The sequence below is a fragment of the Mytilus trossulus genome, chromosome 3, assembly GCF_036588685.1.
Source record: "Mytilus trossulus isolate FHL-02 chromosome 3, PNRI_Mtr1.1.1.hap1, whole genome shotgun sequence".
Lineage (NCBI taxonomy): Eukaryota > Metazoa > Mollusca > Bivalvia > Mytilida > Mytilidae > Mytilus > Mytilus trossulus.
In genome coordinates, this window is record NC_086375.1 from 80,023,698 (window position 1) to 80,041,228 (window position 17,531).

A 17,531-nucleotide genomic window follows, 5' to 3' on the forward strand; every position below is an offset into this window, starting at 1 on the left:
TTTATAATTAACGAAAATATTATAAACAGTTCAACAACTTAAATATACTATTGAAAACAGGAAAAAATTATTAAAAGGACATATTTCTTCTTAAAAGAGAAGCCCACCGGTCATTAACAGAGAAATCACGCCCCACCGGTCATTATCAGACGGAAACCACGACCCAACGGTCATTATCCGACGGAAATCACGCCCCAGCGGTCATTATCAGACGGAAACCACGCTCACCGGTCATTATCATGTAAAAGTTTGTTAACGACCGGTGTTCAGGTCCGTTTTATTCTGTTAGTGACCGATTTAATTTATTACTGAAGAATAATGAATGTCATGTGGCTCCTTATTATGCAATAAAAGAAGCTTATTCTTAACCGATATGAAATAATAGATGTAACATACCTCGTATGGAAAATGACGTAGAACTTGTCGTAATATCAGTGGGTGCTGTTGTTTCTGATGTATAACTACAAAACATAGTCAAAAAGCATAAAGAGAGGAGCAATTCGTCTTTATCTTACGTATTATTCATTACTGAAAACACATTATAATCATTCAAGAAAATAACTACCTCCGAACCGACCATAAAAAAATTAATCGAAATTCCAATAGTCCTCAAAATACTACATAAAAAATCACAAGAATGACACATAAACCGGATGAGAGCTCGGCGTCTCTGAGGGGTTAAAATTAGTATGTCAGGTGGTAAATTCATTAATTTTCGATGGTATCAATTTTTGTGGATTGCTAAAAACTTGCATATTCGTGGATATTTGATTTCGTGGTTTTGCCAATCTTTGTATACAAAGCTTATTGAAATTATATAATTCGTTGAAGATTTGAATTCGTGGTTCGCATGCGCTCACGAAAACCACGAAAAACGGTATATAATGAATAATATTGAATCCACAGTAGTCTTGACTGTATGTCAACATCCAGTAACAAAACTTATTATGAACATATTGTTTGATGATGACTACTCTATAGTCTTCATTAGCTCAGATGTGGTTTAGAAACCTAAATACATTAATAACTGTTCATGTGGTGCCGGATCTGCTGACCCGTCATGAGTACCTGAGATCAACCAAGATTTTGGTGGGGTTCGTGATGCTCAGTCCTTAGTGTTTCTATGCTGTTTTGTATGTAGTAGTACTATTGTTTGTCTGTTTGTCTTTTTGTTTTTATCCAATGTGTTGTTATGTTATTTTCGACTAATGAGTTTGAATGTGTTCCTCTGCCATCTTTCACCTTATTTACAGTAATAATTTCAAATCCTTAAAAAACAAAAAGTGTTGATAATTCTTTTTTAAATAAGTGTTTTGATCAAAACAGACATATGAATGACACAAACTTACCTTGAATTTACTATGTCTTCACAACTATTTTGTCCAAGAGGTCTGTAAAAACCAGAACTGCACTTATCCACACACTTGAAATCTGGAATTATGACACAATGTTTCGTTTTACGATACAACATGCAAGAAGATTGTATTTTCAGATTTCAAAGCATTTCTTTCAAACGATATTTTTCTGGGGTCAAAAAAAATATTCCCTTGAATTTGACATACTGTTGTAGTAAAAAAAACCACTGAGTAATAGACATATATCTTGGGTATTTCAATTCACCATTAATTATTTTTTGTTGTTGTTCCTATAGAATATTTTGGAAACTTGAGGTTATATGGTTATTAAAGCTTCTACACAGGAAAAGAAAAAAAGTTTACATTAAATTGGTTAACTTCCAGTGATGTTTTTTTCTTATATGCAATGAAACATTATGTGATTTTTTTTTCTATGATACTAGACAGGATAAAACGTTTCTCACATCAAGTATTTCTTAATATGAAACAAAGATAAATTCTGATTTTTTTTGAAAAGTGAAAACTTACTTTAGACTAATAGGGGAAATCAATTGTGGTATTACACTTAAAATTGAAAGTTGCACATTCACCTTTTACCTTGTGCGTACTCTTTTTTTAAAACTTTATCTTATTTAATGTGATACATAACACTGTAAAATCAGCTGATCGTTTTAATTACGTTGTGTTGTTTAGGAAATATTAAGCTTCTCAATGATCAAAATTAGTGGGGGTTTTCAAAATGCTATATAACCAGTTTATTTTTTCTGATAAATTGGTAGGCTCAAATATTATGAAATTTTTATATTTTTGTCAAAGTATGAAAGGAAATATTTTATGAAAATTAAACGAGCCAAATTGATTTTAGTGAATATGTTTGGTACCACTTTAAGTGAAAAGATCATAAAAAAATGAAATATTTTGAATGAATTGAGTCCGAAAACACATTTTGCCTTGAAATAGGCTGTGCCTTGAATATTTAAGAAAGTAATCCACATTCAGTGTTTTGGGAAGTGTTTTTTCTTCTTATTTCTTATATTTTGCAATAATAAAAAACTTTTCCTAAGTAATAATGTTATAAATATACCGTAATTAGTAAATGAAATTATTGTTTATGTCCCACTTTAGAACGCGTCGAACATTTTTAAAAGTTTTAAAGATATATAAACCTCCATACAGAGTCAACACTTTAAAATGGACTGTTCATTCAGCTTGAATACTTCATTTACTCATTTATTATCACATTTCTTTCATTAATGATATAATTTTGAAAATAAAAGACAAAACACGTTTAAACTCCTTAACTCGAGTTTTATGAAGGGCCATACGGGTCATAATTTGTTTTGTTACACGAGTGGTACGCGTAACACTTTGTTTGAGTACACTAGATGTTATTTAACAATTTGTTCGCATACCCAACAAGTACACAAAACTGTTAGTTCACGTGTACAGAATAACATTTTTACATTATACACAATGAACTTTTTATTGAACCTTTTTAAAACATTCGAGGATACAAGTACATTTATAAATGATGTAAAACAAAATATTAATGCATCCATTAGAGAGGTTTTGTGTGCAAATTATGTTAGTGACGAAAAGATATCGTTAGTCTGTTTGAAAGGTTATTCGCATACCTCATCATATATGATTTTGTGAATAAGAATTAGTTTTTAAGATAACCACGTATTAGGCGGAATTTGTTTGGATAGTGAAATTATATTGACACCGATAATCTTTTATTCAGGGAAACGGATGGCAGGTTTCTGTTGCAGTTAGCTGCATGAGCAAACATTTACGCGTACCTCCAGGATACGTGAACGAACCGTAACGAGTATCTCTATGGTACATAAACAACCTGTTACATGTAAGTGTTCCCTCGAGTACGTGCAACTAAATAAATTATGACCCAAACTGCCCTTCATATAGTAAGTTTAAGAACTTGTCGCGATTGCTTGATAAACACGAACTGAAAAAATTGTTAAGATTTTATGACAACAACGTTACATACAAACCTGAGTCGAGTTCTTGTAAATCACTTTGACATGGTTGATATTTACAGAAACAATCATCATCGCCTGCGGGTGAACAACATTTGTCAGGCCCTGTCATTACGTATCCATTTTTGTAATCACAGCTACACGTAGCATCGTTTGTAATACTTCCATCAGAACATGCAACTTGTCCAATCCCAGTACACAATGACTTCACAACTTCACATTCCGTTATTTCATAGGATTTGATGGGCCAGGGTTGGTATCTTGAATGTGGACATGGATCATAGTATATTCTTTCTGAAAATGATGTGTACCGTGGGTAATTACCTGAAATAAATAAAAAAAAATCAATTAAAACTAAAGGCGAAACGCAAATTATAAATATTGTCGAATATACATAGGTATATCACATGAAGAACAGTTTTTTTGAAAGGAGAAGGCAACCGAAACTCATTTCAAAAATCAATCTTTAATGAAATATTCCTCTTTTTGTACTTTTCTATGACGCCAAGAGGTAACATTTTCTGTTAAATGTTATTAAACTATTGTCCTAACATTACTTTTGCACAATTGCTTTTTAAAATTTACTCCCAACATTATTATATCGTTTTAAGGAACCACAATACAAAGATTATTGTACTGCCAATCTCCAACCTTTAAAATGCAGTTTCTTTCTTATGAATGCATATAAATTAATGAAAGAGGTATGATACATAGATAGATACAAAATTAATCTTTTAAAATCAATGCAATATTTTTGTTATGGAATCATTATGACAATATTGTAATCAATTATTATGCAATTTATGGCAAAAGCTTGAGCAGTTCACTTGAATGAATTTAGCTCTGACATCTCAATAACGACACACGAATTTTTAATGTTATCTGAATCAACACAGCAGGAGCTACAAAATGGTGTCTAAAATTATCGGTAATGTATTCCATTCCCTAATTAATCTGTAATCAGTTTAAACATCCCTACTACATAAAAATAGATAATGTTTGATTAGGTGTAAAATTTGATCTATATATTGTATCCAAATTCTGAGACACTCTTTTGTAAAAATTGGCTCTGGGAACAACATATTATTAAATCAATCCTCTCAGGGTATCCCCTTTTACTAAGTTTCAAGCATTATAAAGAAAGTTACAGCATTTTTAAACTGGGGAATTGAAGGTCTAAAATCTTTGTATTGTGCTACCTTAATATAAGAAAAATATTGGAACGGTGATTCTATTGGTTATTGGTTTCAGCAGCTCTTCAATGTATAATAATTCATTATTTGTTTGCCTGAAGCATCACTGAAGAGACGCGCGTTGTCGAAATGTGCATCAGAACCAGTAAAATTGGTACCGTTCATATAATTGTTAACTTTTATGACGTTTCTAGAGCACCTGAAATCAACCTAATTTTTGGTGGGTGTCTTGTTGCTTAGTCTTTAGTGTTCTATATTGTGTCGTCTTGACTATTATTTGTATATTTGTCTTTATTATTTATCCATGGCGTTGTCAGTTTATTTTCAATCTATGAGTTTGACTGTCCCTCTGGTATATTTCGTCCCTCTTTTCAATATTGTCAACTTATACACGTAATTCTAACAATCTGTCTATTGTAAACAGTCACAAGTCACCATGGTAAAATATTACACGTTATTAAAATGACGTATTCATATTGTTACTAGCGGTATAACTTGCAAGTAACATTTACAACGTTTCAAAGTAAATATCCCATGTTAATCTAATAACCGTTATAACTTTTCTATTGTGAACAGTCATGTACACATCATCAGAAGGAATACAAATTCAAGAACGGACGACATGTTATTATTGGTTTGTTTACGTTAAAGCAGAACATAACAGATTGTGAGAGAACCTTACATCCACGGGTAACATTTTGTTTCCTTACTCCAAGAATAGCAAGACTACCACTTCAAAAGTAACTTCTGCACGTTTGCACTTATTTTCATTCATTGATGTGAATAAATCATATTCGTAAATTTTCCTAATCAACTCGTCTTTATATATTTATGTAGGAATCGGAACCGCAATGGTACTCCGAACTGCGATTGTTACGCCGAAGTGCGATGGCTGTTACGCTGAAGTGCGATGGTCTACCTCTGACATTGAGTAAAAAGCAAAATGTACATGAGCTGTTAAAATGAGATCATATTATTAAAACTTGACAAAAGTAGCTGCTAGCTTCGCATATGGAAGATCAAGTTATTTATATATTCATAACTATATTTGACAGCAATTTCTATGGTAAATGTTTTACGCGATAAAATTTTATTTAAAAAAAAAAACAAATGATGCAGAGATTCTAATTGTCAGATATTGGTCTGATAGGCTTTCGCAAGAAAAACGTTTCAATGATGATACATACCTGGTGGCAGTTGAATAAATTCATTGCATGTTTCAACATATTTGTCTTCATCGTCTATCAAACAATGATAAACTTCAGGTGGTTTACACTTTGGGTGAGGATGAATTTTGCTGCGTTCTGCTCTTGTTGGACATCTTTGGACGCGAGCAATAGTCCCTGTAGCTAATGCCGATGTTATCACCTACAGAGTGTAAATGATTGAGTTAAGTCTGCCAATTGATATTTTATCGTGTGTTTTTCTATGTTGTGATGTTATGCTATTGTTTCAGAAAAAGGGAGAAGGTTTGAATCCATTAAAACGTTTAATCCCGCTGCAAATGTTTGCACCTGTCCCAAGTCAAGAATCTGATGTACAGTAGTTGTCGTTTGTTTATGTAATACTGAGTATATATACGTGTTTCTCGTTCTCGTTTCTTTTTATATAGATTAGACCGTTGGTTTTCTCGTTTGGATGGTTTTACACTGGTAATTTTGGGGTCCTTTATAGCTTGTTGTTCGGTGTGAGCCAAGGCTCCGTGTTGAAAGCCGTACATTAACCAATAATGGTTTACTTCTTTTTAAATTGTTATTTGGATGGATAGTTGTCTCATTGGCACTCACACCACATCTTCCTTTATCTATATACACATATAACATTTAATTACCTTATAAACAACTTCTTATTAAGACAAATCAATAAATTCGTTATTTAGTTGGAACATTACAAGGCTAAATACAGATATGTAATCATCCGTGTTGGCAGAGTAGATAATATTGTGTCAGTTCTGGACATTAACTACATAAGCATTTATCAGTTGACTATGAGTCTTTCATCTCCATTTGCATGTGCTATCTTTTTTAAAGCATACACCGTAAAATGGAAACTCCAAAACCTTACTTATTTTTGGGGGCACTATTGGTTTTAGTAAACTGAATATACGATATACAAGTTATAGTCCAAAGAATGATTAACAAATTAATATCTATTGCTTATGCTCCCTTGTTCATTACGATTGCATCTTTCTCTTAAATGTTCATGTTGTCATCTTATTAATATGCCTATTAACTTCACATTTATTTTCATCTTCGAGGTTGATTCGTATTTCATACCTTAGCTTCACCGAATGTCGTACACACATTGCTAGTTCAATTGCATGTTCCACAACGAAATTTTACATTAAATGACAAAAATATGTTTGCAGTTAAAGAGGGTCATTGAACATTATGTAAAGCTGTTCACTCTCATTGCGAAAATAACAACGTATGGATTAAAAATAAAATTGAATGTTGATTCTTTATGAATCTCTGAAGGATCTTTCTTTTAATCTCTGAGCGATCTTTCTATAAAATTTAGTTTATCAGAACCTTTGAATTGTCAAACCTTTAATACCAACACTCCCCATGCAAAATTGAAAAATCATCTTAAAGAATTAATGCTTATCATTATGAAAAAAGTATCATGCGTTTTAAAATCTTTAGCTTAAGTTACCATATGGCATATTTCATAAACATTGAACAGAAAGATAAAAAAAAAACATGCCACACAGAAGAACAAATAATCAGTATGCTGGATTTTCTTAGTGAAAATATGTTTGTTGCATTTTTATGTAGTTTTTTTCAACACCCTGTCGGCTTTCATACGGAAACGATTTTTTAGCCTGTACTTGCTGATCTCTTCTTTTTTTCATATGCATCGGAGCTCCGTCAGACTCTTGTTTTTCACAAAAAGATCAAAGAATCAGATAATTTAATTTCACCTTCAAATATATTGATGAGGTTCTTTCTATTTACAATCCAAACTTTTTATATAAATATACAGTATCAACTTCACAAAAAATACATTATGGTCTTGTATTATAAGTTCTAGCTACTTATAATATTCTTTTTATTTGTCTTTGTATATTTTAGTCCTATGTGTATTTTATCTATATGCTATTTTTCTTCTTTATTGAGATAGTTGTTTGTTTTTATAGTGATTAAGATATACCAGTGTTCCCCAACTTTTTGGCTTTTTAAAAATAGTTTCTTTGTTTTGCTCACACGTTGTTGTCAATAATATGGAATTCTATGCGACTGTCATTCAAAAGGAGAGTTTAATCTAGCTATAAAACAAGGTTTAGCGACTGTTATCATCATAAGTAATGTCAAGTACCAAGTAAGAAATGTGACAGTTGTGTTCCATTCGTATTACTCGTACGATTTGATTTTGTCGTCACACTGTCCCGATTTTTATATACGATGGACACCCGAATGCGAAAATTGCAAGTTCGTACGAAGTTGGTCCCGATCTCGTTAAAATACCAAAAAGTAACCGAAGCAAGTACGATGAATAACGAAGTCTATACGATGGTGCCGAAATTATATACAATAGCAAATGATGGACATACGATGGTTAACCGAAGACGGGTATTTCAGATTCATATCTCAGCCGAAGCCTACACGGATACACAAGCGATTACGAAGGCTACACGATGGATTACGATGATGGCGCGACGGCCATACGATGTCTAAAAGACACTCTAGAACCAAAATGCTCAAAACTTGGTATGATGCTACTCACTAAGAATATCTTAAGCTCTATTGACTTTAAAGTTCAAAGGTCAAGGTCACAGTGGCAGTTGTAATCCAAGGCAATATCACCCTTGTGGACACTCTAAAACCAATTTGGTATATTGTTCCTCCTTGTAATGATCTGACATTTTTTACGTTCAAGGCCAAAGGTCAAGGTCATGCAGATGGACTTGTTTTTCTCTCCTTGAAATAGCATAATACACAGGAAATTGGTTGCTCATTTTTATACCTGCTGGTTCTAAAGACAACATTAAAGGTATTTTCAGTTACTGAATGATTTGGTTGATTTCTAAAAAAAATAGTTTATGTATCAAATATGCATATTTAATTTACAATTTTCTGCATGTGTCAAATACAATATAGTGTCGATATTTGTCCAAATTTGTTACATACGAGGGGATGCCACGCTCGGCATTGCCTTGTTTGAACTGTAAAATGTGTGCACTATTCTGAATAATCACCCATAATTATGCCCAGGTGTACTGACTATCTTAAAGGTAAGGTAATGGGTTCGTTGATCCCTTTTATTCAAAAAGAGCTCTTTCCAGGAGAATATCATAATAATATAATCAAAAGGAAGGATGTGGGGAATGCAACAAATGCGGCAAAATATGACATATAGAAAACAAAATGATTATGGAGTAAACATTCATGTGACAACAACTCAGACGATACATAAAAAAATCAAAATAATGAAGAAAAAGTTGGTTTCCCTATATTCTTGTACCTGCAGTGTTGGTGTACGAGGCGCGTTTATGATTTTCATCATGTTACTTGATATGAAAAATTGACAAAAAATAATATTCTACTTGTAAAAGTAAATCCTGACCCGGTAATAGCTGCTCTTCTTGTTCCATTTGAATTAAAAGAAACAACGCTGGCGCTTTTCTTGTTTTCATAGAATCGTATGGTATGAGCTCCATGTTTTGTGAACGTCTTTTTTAACTGTCGTATAAGACTGACCATTGCATATCGCGCATGACACTTTAAATGTATTTTAGCGCGAAAATTAACTTACAATGAGCTGGATTTATTACCGTCGCAGTTACATCTTGTCGCCTTCGTACTTTTATTCGATGGCAACACCACGGGATTACGAGTTCATCACGAAGTCGTGTTGCCATCGCAAGACCTTCGGGTAGCTTCGTGATTCATTCGTGTAGACATCGTAATGTCAAAACTGCCCGATGGAAACGATGGAAACACGAATGCAATACGATGTTCAAAGATGCAATTCCCGGTGACATTACGATAGTGAGGATGGTAATACGAACTCAATACGAACCCTCAACATCGGACGCACCTTCGGGGAATTTTTAACATGTTAAAAAATTTAGAACCCTTCCCGAAGTTGTCCCCGAAGGCTAGAAAAAGTGGCAGATGGTTCTACGATGGTTAAAGATGGCACAACGAATAGCCCGATCTGGATACGATCAGTCCCGATTTTGAAAATTTCCTTAGTCTTGTTGCCATCGGCGTAAAAATCGGGACAGTGTGACGCGGGCATAAGGAACTTTCGTTTTGAACTTTCCTTATGCCCGCGTCACACTGTCCCGATTTTTACGGCGATGGCAACACGATTTTGGAAATTTTCAAAATCGGGACTGATCGTATCCAGATCGGGCTATTCGTAGTGCCATCTTTAACCATCGTAGAACAATCGGCCACTTTTTCTAGCCTTCGGAGACAACTTCGGGAAGGGTTCTAAATTTTTTAACATGTTAAAAAATACCCGAAGGTGCGTCCGATGTTGAGGTTTCGTATTGAGTTCGTATTACCATCCTCACTATCGTAATGTCACCGGGAATGCATCTTTGAACATCGTATCGCATTCGTGTATCATCGTTTCCATCGGGAAGTTTTGACATTACGATGTCTACACGAATGAATCACGAAGCTACTCGAAGGTCTTACGATGGCAACACGACTTCGTGAAGACCTCGTAATCCCGTCGTGTTGCCATCGAATAAAAGTACGAATGCGACAAGATGCAACTACGAAGGCAATAAATCCAGCTAAATGTAAGTTAATTTTCGCGCTAAAATACATTTAAAGTGCCATGCGTGATATGCACTGGTCAGTCTAATACGACAGTCAAGAAAGACGTTCACAAAACATTGAGCTCTTATCATATGATTCTATGAGACAAGACAGCGTTGTTTCTCTTAACTCAAATGGAACAAGAAGAGCAGCTATTACAGGCTCAGGATTTACCTTTACAAGTAAAATATTATTTTTTATCAATTTTTCATTTCAAGTATCATCATGAAAATCATAAACGCGCTTCGTACACCAACAAAAGAGCTCTATTTGAATAAAATGGATCAAAGAACCCATTACCTTACCTTTAAGATAGATCAGTAAACATGGGCATTATTAGGGTGATTATTCAAACTAGTGCACACATTTTACAGTTCAAACAAGGCAATGCCGAGCGTGGCAACCCCTCATATGTAACATATTGGGGACAAATATGGACACTTTATTTGTATATGACACATGCAGAAAATGGTAAATTGAATATGCATATTTGATACATAAACTATGTTTTAAGAAATCAACCAAAACATTCAGTAACTGGAAATACCTTTAATATTGTCTTTAGAACCAGCAGGTAAAACAATGAGCAACCAATTTCCGGTGTATTATGCTATTTCAAGGGAAAAAACACGTACATCTGCAAGACCTTTGGCCTTGAACGTAAAAAATGTCAGATCATGTTACAAGGAGGAACAATATACCAAATGTGGTTGAAGCATATTGGTTTTAGAGTGTCCACAAGGGTGATATTGCCTTGTATTAAAACTGCCACTGTGACCTTGACCTTTGAAGTTCAAAGTCAATAGCGCTTAAGATATTCTTAACGAGTAACATCATACCAAGTTATGAGCATTTTGGTTCTAGAGTTTCATTACAATTGTATCTACACGCAACTTACATGTAGTAAGCTGTACACGACGTCTTTTAGACATCGTATGTCCATCGCGCCATCATCGTAATCCATTGTGTAGCCTTCGTAATCCATCGTGTAGCCTTCGTGATCCATCGTGTAGGCTTCGGCTGAGATATGAAGCTTGAATACCCGTCTTCGGTTAACCTTCATATGTCCATCTTTTGCTATCATATATAATTTCGGCACCATCGTATAGACTTCGTTATTCATCGTACTTGCTTCGGTCACTTTTTGGTATTTTAACGAGATCGGGACCAACATCGGACGAACTTACAATTTTCGCATTCGGGTGTCCATCGTATATAAAAATCGGGACAGTGTGACGCGCGCATTCGAGTTCGGTAAATTTTCCTATCTACTATGCTAAAAACAAATATTCCGTACCGACTTTAGAGTTTAAGCAACTTTATACTGTCTGTTATACAATATGTAGCACGATAAATATAAGCTTACCAGAGAAATAATACAACATTGAAAGAGAAACGTCATTAGCATCTTTCACTTATAAATTGAAACTGGATACCTCACATCCGTCCTATAATTAGAAATTTAAAACCATAATTAGCAACTCATATTAAAAGCATCTTATAATTTTCCATAAAAGATCTGACAGACAATTGTCTTTGGTATTTTAAATTTTTGAAGGAGTAAATGTATATGATAGTAGAAAAAAACTCCGAGCATAAAGTATGTAAATGCAGAACACAGACCACATACTGCATATCATATTAACCCAAAATCATTTCCTCATATTAATCAATCAAACATTATCACTGAACTAGTATACATATTTGTTTAAGGGAGTTTCTCGCTACATTGAAGACTCATTGGTGGCCTTCGGCTGTTGTCTGTTCTATGGTCGGGTTGTTGTCGCTTTGACACATTCTCCATTTCCTTTCTCAATTTTATAAATTACGCAATCAGTAAGTCATGGTTAATAAAATAAAAATAATATGTTTTAAATGCACAGACACACATGTGTTGCCTATATACATTTTTGTGTCTCTTTGTTACATATTTGTTTGTTTTTATAATGATTACGATTATTACACAATAATTAAATTTAGGATGGTACACGTCTTCTGATTGGCTGAAAAAAATTTGTCTCTCATCAGATAGTCACAATTTTGTCACGTAAACGCGACATTATCAACGGTTTATCACTATTTACTCCTTTTAGAATTAATTTATTAGGAATGACTTTATTTTTTCTATCTATTCGAATTAACATAAAAAAGTGATGCATACTTTTGAATAACTGGCTAGTCAGGTTATTCAGAATGCACCACATTTTTTATGTTACATGTATTTCTTCATAGACAGAATAAATTTTACATTCTTTAAATGTTGACTGATGTACCACTATTGTTTAACATTTTTACCTATTATGTTTGTTTATCTTGATCATACATCGCTGCCAATACATGTGTATAATTACATTAGCTGTAAGTTTCATTATAATACGTTATTCTGATTGGCTAACATGTTATTCCGTAAACAATTGCATCAGACAATAACATTTATCATGCATGATGACACGAGTTCCCACAAAAAAGTGCACAGGTGAATTAAATAAAACTGGATAAAAATCGTGTTTTCATGATTTTAGCTAAAAAAATGTAATTATAAGTATTGAATACTTCTTTTTGAAACTTTATAGGGTTGTAAAAGCGTTGACCGTGCGTACATTTTTAGAATGAAGCGCTTCCGCGCTTCATACAAAATGTACTTCGGTCAACGCTTTTACCACCCAATAAATTTACAAAAAGAAGCATTCAATTCTTAAAATAATGAATTGTATGCGACTGTCATACAAGTGAGCGGTTTAGCCAGCAATAAAACCAGGAAACTAAATTATTGAAACCATAACCCCCATAATTAATCCCAACCTTCCTTTAGTGGTATTGAACCTTCTGGTAAAAAAATATAGAGATCCATTCACTAAAACTAAAGTTATTGTCCGGAAACTTAATGCGTCTTCGGACGACGACGACATGAAACACGGGTGTCATTCGGTTTATCGAGAGAAATGATCGTGAAATAATATCTAACGGCGGTCAAGTATTGAGAGACGATCGTGAAAGTTCTGGTAACGGATCGTGAAAGACATTTAATGTACATTCTAGTTCAGAATTTTTGAAAAAATCGCTTAATTTTCAAAACGCGGACCAAATCCGAACAAAAAAATATGTGTCTGTCAAAATGGTTTAATTTCCTCTACATTACTGTGAAAGAAGATAAAGAAAATATGAAGTACTTTTTGAAAAAACACAAAAGGCGCAATGCGTGTCTATGAAATTAATTGCAAATAACAGCCTTTTGTACCTATAATGGTCATATTTCAGTTTATCATGATATATTTGAAATTTAATCTTTGGTGTATCTGATGGTACAGTAAAATTAAGGTTATGTTCTTCTCTTAAAAGCATTAATTTGTATATAAAAACCTTGAATTTGTTGAATATCCATCAAACTTGATCGTGAAAGCTCAGGCAACGCATTATTTTGATCGTGAAAGATAATGCGTGACCAGACTTATTACTAGTAATCAGAAATCAGTATTTCTTTTACCATTTGATAAACCCGCAACTGGTTGAAGCCTGTAACTATTTTAATAAAGAAGAACATTAAAACTATTTTTTTTATTCAACACTTTACCTCGAAAGTTAAAAAAACAACAACTAAAAACGTCTCTAGATAAGTTTGAAAGATTTAGCTCTGAGAATCGGTCAAGTGCAATTCAGGCAGACCGATACTATTTAACCAATAATATGGATATGCAAGATTTAAACCAAAATGATATCCATCAAACAAAAAATTACAGCAAAACAGCATCTTTCATGAGTAATTTCAGATTGAACGATAACCAACATTTTGTGCAACAGTACTTTCTTAAGTTCTGTATATACAACGCAGATGTTGATTGATTTAACTATATACTACAGACTATAGAATACCAGAGCGCAAATGCTGTAATGTCTCGTCTGTTTTACTTATGATAGTAAATTTTTGGAAAGTCTATAATATGAAGGGTTTTACTAGAAGTGTCAAATGCGCTTAATGCGCTTAATGTATCTTTGTCCATCTGATGAGTTACGCCTTTTCAATTGATTTTTATAGTTCGTTCTTATGTTGTACTGTTATACCACTGTCTCAGGTTATGGGGATGGTTGGGATCCCGCTAACTTGTCTTAAGTTAACCCCGCCACATTATTTATTAATTTGTCTGTCCAAAGTCAGGAGCCTGTAATTCAGTGGTTGTCGTTTGTTTATGTGTTACATATTTGTTTTCGTTTATTTATTTTTTTATATACAAATAAGACCGTTAGTTTTCTCGTTTGAATTGTTTTACATTGCCATATCGGGGCCTTTTATAGCTGACTATGCGGTATGGGCTTTGCTAGTTGTTGAAGGATATACGGTGACCTGTAATTGTTAATGTCTGTGTCATTTTGGTTTGTTTGTGGATAGTTGTCTCTTCGGCAATCATATCATATCTTCTTTTTTTTTTAATTATGATTGTCAATGGTTCATACAAAGAGTGCAAGGTCAGATGAACCATGACATACAGATCTATATTGTGACAAATATTGGACATAAATATTGGACATAGCTGACGTTAGAATTATTAATTAAATTTTATTTGAATAAGAAAGGTTTTGATTATCTTAATCAATATGTATACCGTTAGATAATGCAAACAATTCTCTGGTCATTTAAAGTTTTATCAAAATATTTATAGTTTTCTGTTAAAGAAATAATTGAAAATATTTGTTTTACTTTATTGTTGTTTGTAACTGTTTTGTATTATTTTTGTTTTTATTTATTTTATTAAAAAAGTTTGAATTTTGAAACTTATAGGTGTCAGTCGATCCCGGCCTGCCTCTACATCGGCAACAACGCCCGGACTGCCTTTACAGCGGCAGCAATGCCATGTACCATCCAAGGCATTGTCCACGGCTAGTACCCCCATGCAGATGTTCACTACTAGTTCCCCCCACAAAATGTAAGATTCCAGACTCAGCTCTCACAGATGTAGTTCGTTGTCGAGAGTCCGAAGATCAAAGAACATCAAACAGATCATGTTCCAGTATCCGAATATTCACCTTCTTTTTGTTATAATATTTGGTGGAGGCCCGTTACTAAAAAATTGGACGCCAAACATCGACACCTATCTTACAGCATGCCAGAAACTAAGACAGTGTTTCAACATTTAGAACCAGAAGATTTACAATTGGACATTATTTTTATACCGTTCGGACTATTTATTTCTATATGTTTCCAGTAGATGATATATCTGTGAATAATCAAAATACACCATTGAACAACGACATCAGCTGATTATCAAAGAACATTTTATTATTACGTGAACATTTATCAACATCAGTGACATTAATATTGAATTTATATTATTGTGTATTTGAATTGTAAACATATATTTTCATGAAACTGTGAGTACATCTAAAGCTTATTTTAAAATCTAAATTTTTAATTTAAAATTTTTAGCTATGAAACAAAATGTTCATTTTCATTTCACAAATCGTATTGCGTTTCATGTCTTAAAATTTCAAGAAAAACTTTTCTAAAAAAACTGTCTACATACATGTAAGTTATAAAATTATGTTTTTCATAAAATGTTGTAAAATTTAATTCATTTAAATCATCCATTGAATAACTTTTCAGAATGATATTAATTAGAACTGAATGTTTGTATTTCAAACGCATGTCAATATTAATATTTGCAATCTGTCGTCTTTAAGAATAGGTTCAAACTTCATTAAGAGTTACGTAACGTAAATATCCTTGTTTGTAAGTTACCTATTAGGAACAAGTTAGTCAAATTCTTGTTGCCGTTTACTGTACATTTTGGAAAAATCAAAGTTATAATAGTTTAATATATACATATGTAGGCAAGCATATTGCTCAGGCTACCTGAATAGCAGGGACGCCACGAATAATAGATATAATGGGTTACCTCACAAGAAGGAACGCCATCAAAAATAAATGCATGGGTCACCTCAGGAGCAGGGACGCCACAATCAAATGACAAATGGGTTACCTCAAGAGTAGGAACGCCATCAAAACGATAAGACAGTAAATTAGAGACTGCAATAAGCAAAATCAAATTCTGTTTAAGATTTATTCAAGATTTCATATTTCATATATTTTTGCAACATTTTGTTTAAACACTTTTCTTATATTTATAACTACATTTCATCAACTGTAAAGATAAACGTTCATTTGTAAGCATGTGTGTAACAAACTTTAAACAACAACGATTTATGATTAATACTTAATAGTATTTAATCAGCGTAACATCAATTAAATTTAAAAAAAAAAAACAAATGAAAGAAGAAGAAAACACCAATTGAATAGTATGATAAAGGAATCTAAAAAATGAAAAAAAAGAAAGAAAAAAAAAGAGAAAAATATTAAAAAATAAGTTCAAATTTTTTATCGCTTAAAAATCAAAAACTAAATGCTAAATGTTTATATATCCATTGGTTTTTCGTCACTCAATTGCTTGTCTTCTATATTGTTTTGAGGTTTAAATATGGATATTGATTATTTACTTACATTAATAATTAAAAGTTATAAATCCATTTTCAAATTAATATAGTAAACATAAAGTTTTACACAATTTCTCTTAAATATTCTTTATTATTTATTATATTTTGGAGTCCAAAATTTCTAAGGAGAGTGATGTATTGTGACAAATATTGGACATAAATATTGGACATAGCTGACGTTAGAATTATTAATTAAATTTTATTTGAATAAGAAAGGTTTTGATTATCTTAATCAATATGTATACCGTTAGATAATGCAAACAATTCTCTGGTCATTTAAAGATTATTTATTATCACCAAAGTCAAATTGACCTCTCTATTATATATGGAAAATTTACTTATGCAACATTTGGCCTTATTTCGGACATTAACCATAGTAGATAATTTCTAATCAAATCGTGACAAAGAAAGCCACGTTGGCATAACAATAATTTAATGATTACTATATAAGTAGAAATTCTGCTTTGAGACGTCAAAGTTTGAATTTTGAAACTTATAGGTAAGTCATGATTTTAAAAGTATTAAGATTTAAAGTAAATTATTTTTAGATAATGTTTAACTAAAATAAAGATGATTAATAGTAATCATAAATAAAGTTTTATCAAAATATTTATAGTTTTCTGTTAAAGAAATAATTGAAAATATTTGTTTTACTTTATTGTTGTTTGTAACTGTTTTGTATTATTTTTGTTTTTATTTATTTTATTAAAAAAGTTTGAATTTTGA

The 17,531-nt window shown here is 32.5% G+C and overlaps 1 protein-coding gene across 1 annotated transcript in view; it reads right to left on the reverse strand.

Annotated features, from left to right (window-relative positions):
- LOC134712570 (alpha-latrocrustotoxin-Lt1a-like) overlaps positions 1 to 17,531 on the reverse strand; it is an 83,648-nt gene that overhangs the window by 60,842 nt on the left and 5,275 nt on the right. Inside the window, exons 2-6 of the mRNA XM_063574269.1 lie at positions 11,689 to 11,770; positions 5,733 to 5,913; positions 3,368 to 3,676; positions 1,350 to 1,431; positions 397 to 461 (exon numbers count right to left, since the gene is read on the reverse strand). Coding sequence (XP_063430339.1) covers positions 397 to 461; positions 1,350 to 1,431; positions 3,368 to 3,676; positions 5,733 to 5,913; positions 11,689 to 11,730 — 679 coding nt within the window. The 5' untranslated portion in view covers positions 11,731 to 11,770. The remainder of the gene's footprint in view (positions 1 to 396; positions 462 to 1,349; positions 1,432 to 3,367; positions 3,677 to 5,732; positions 5,914 to 11,688; positions 11,771 to 17,531) is intronic.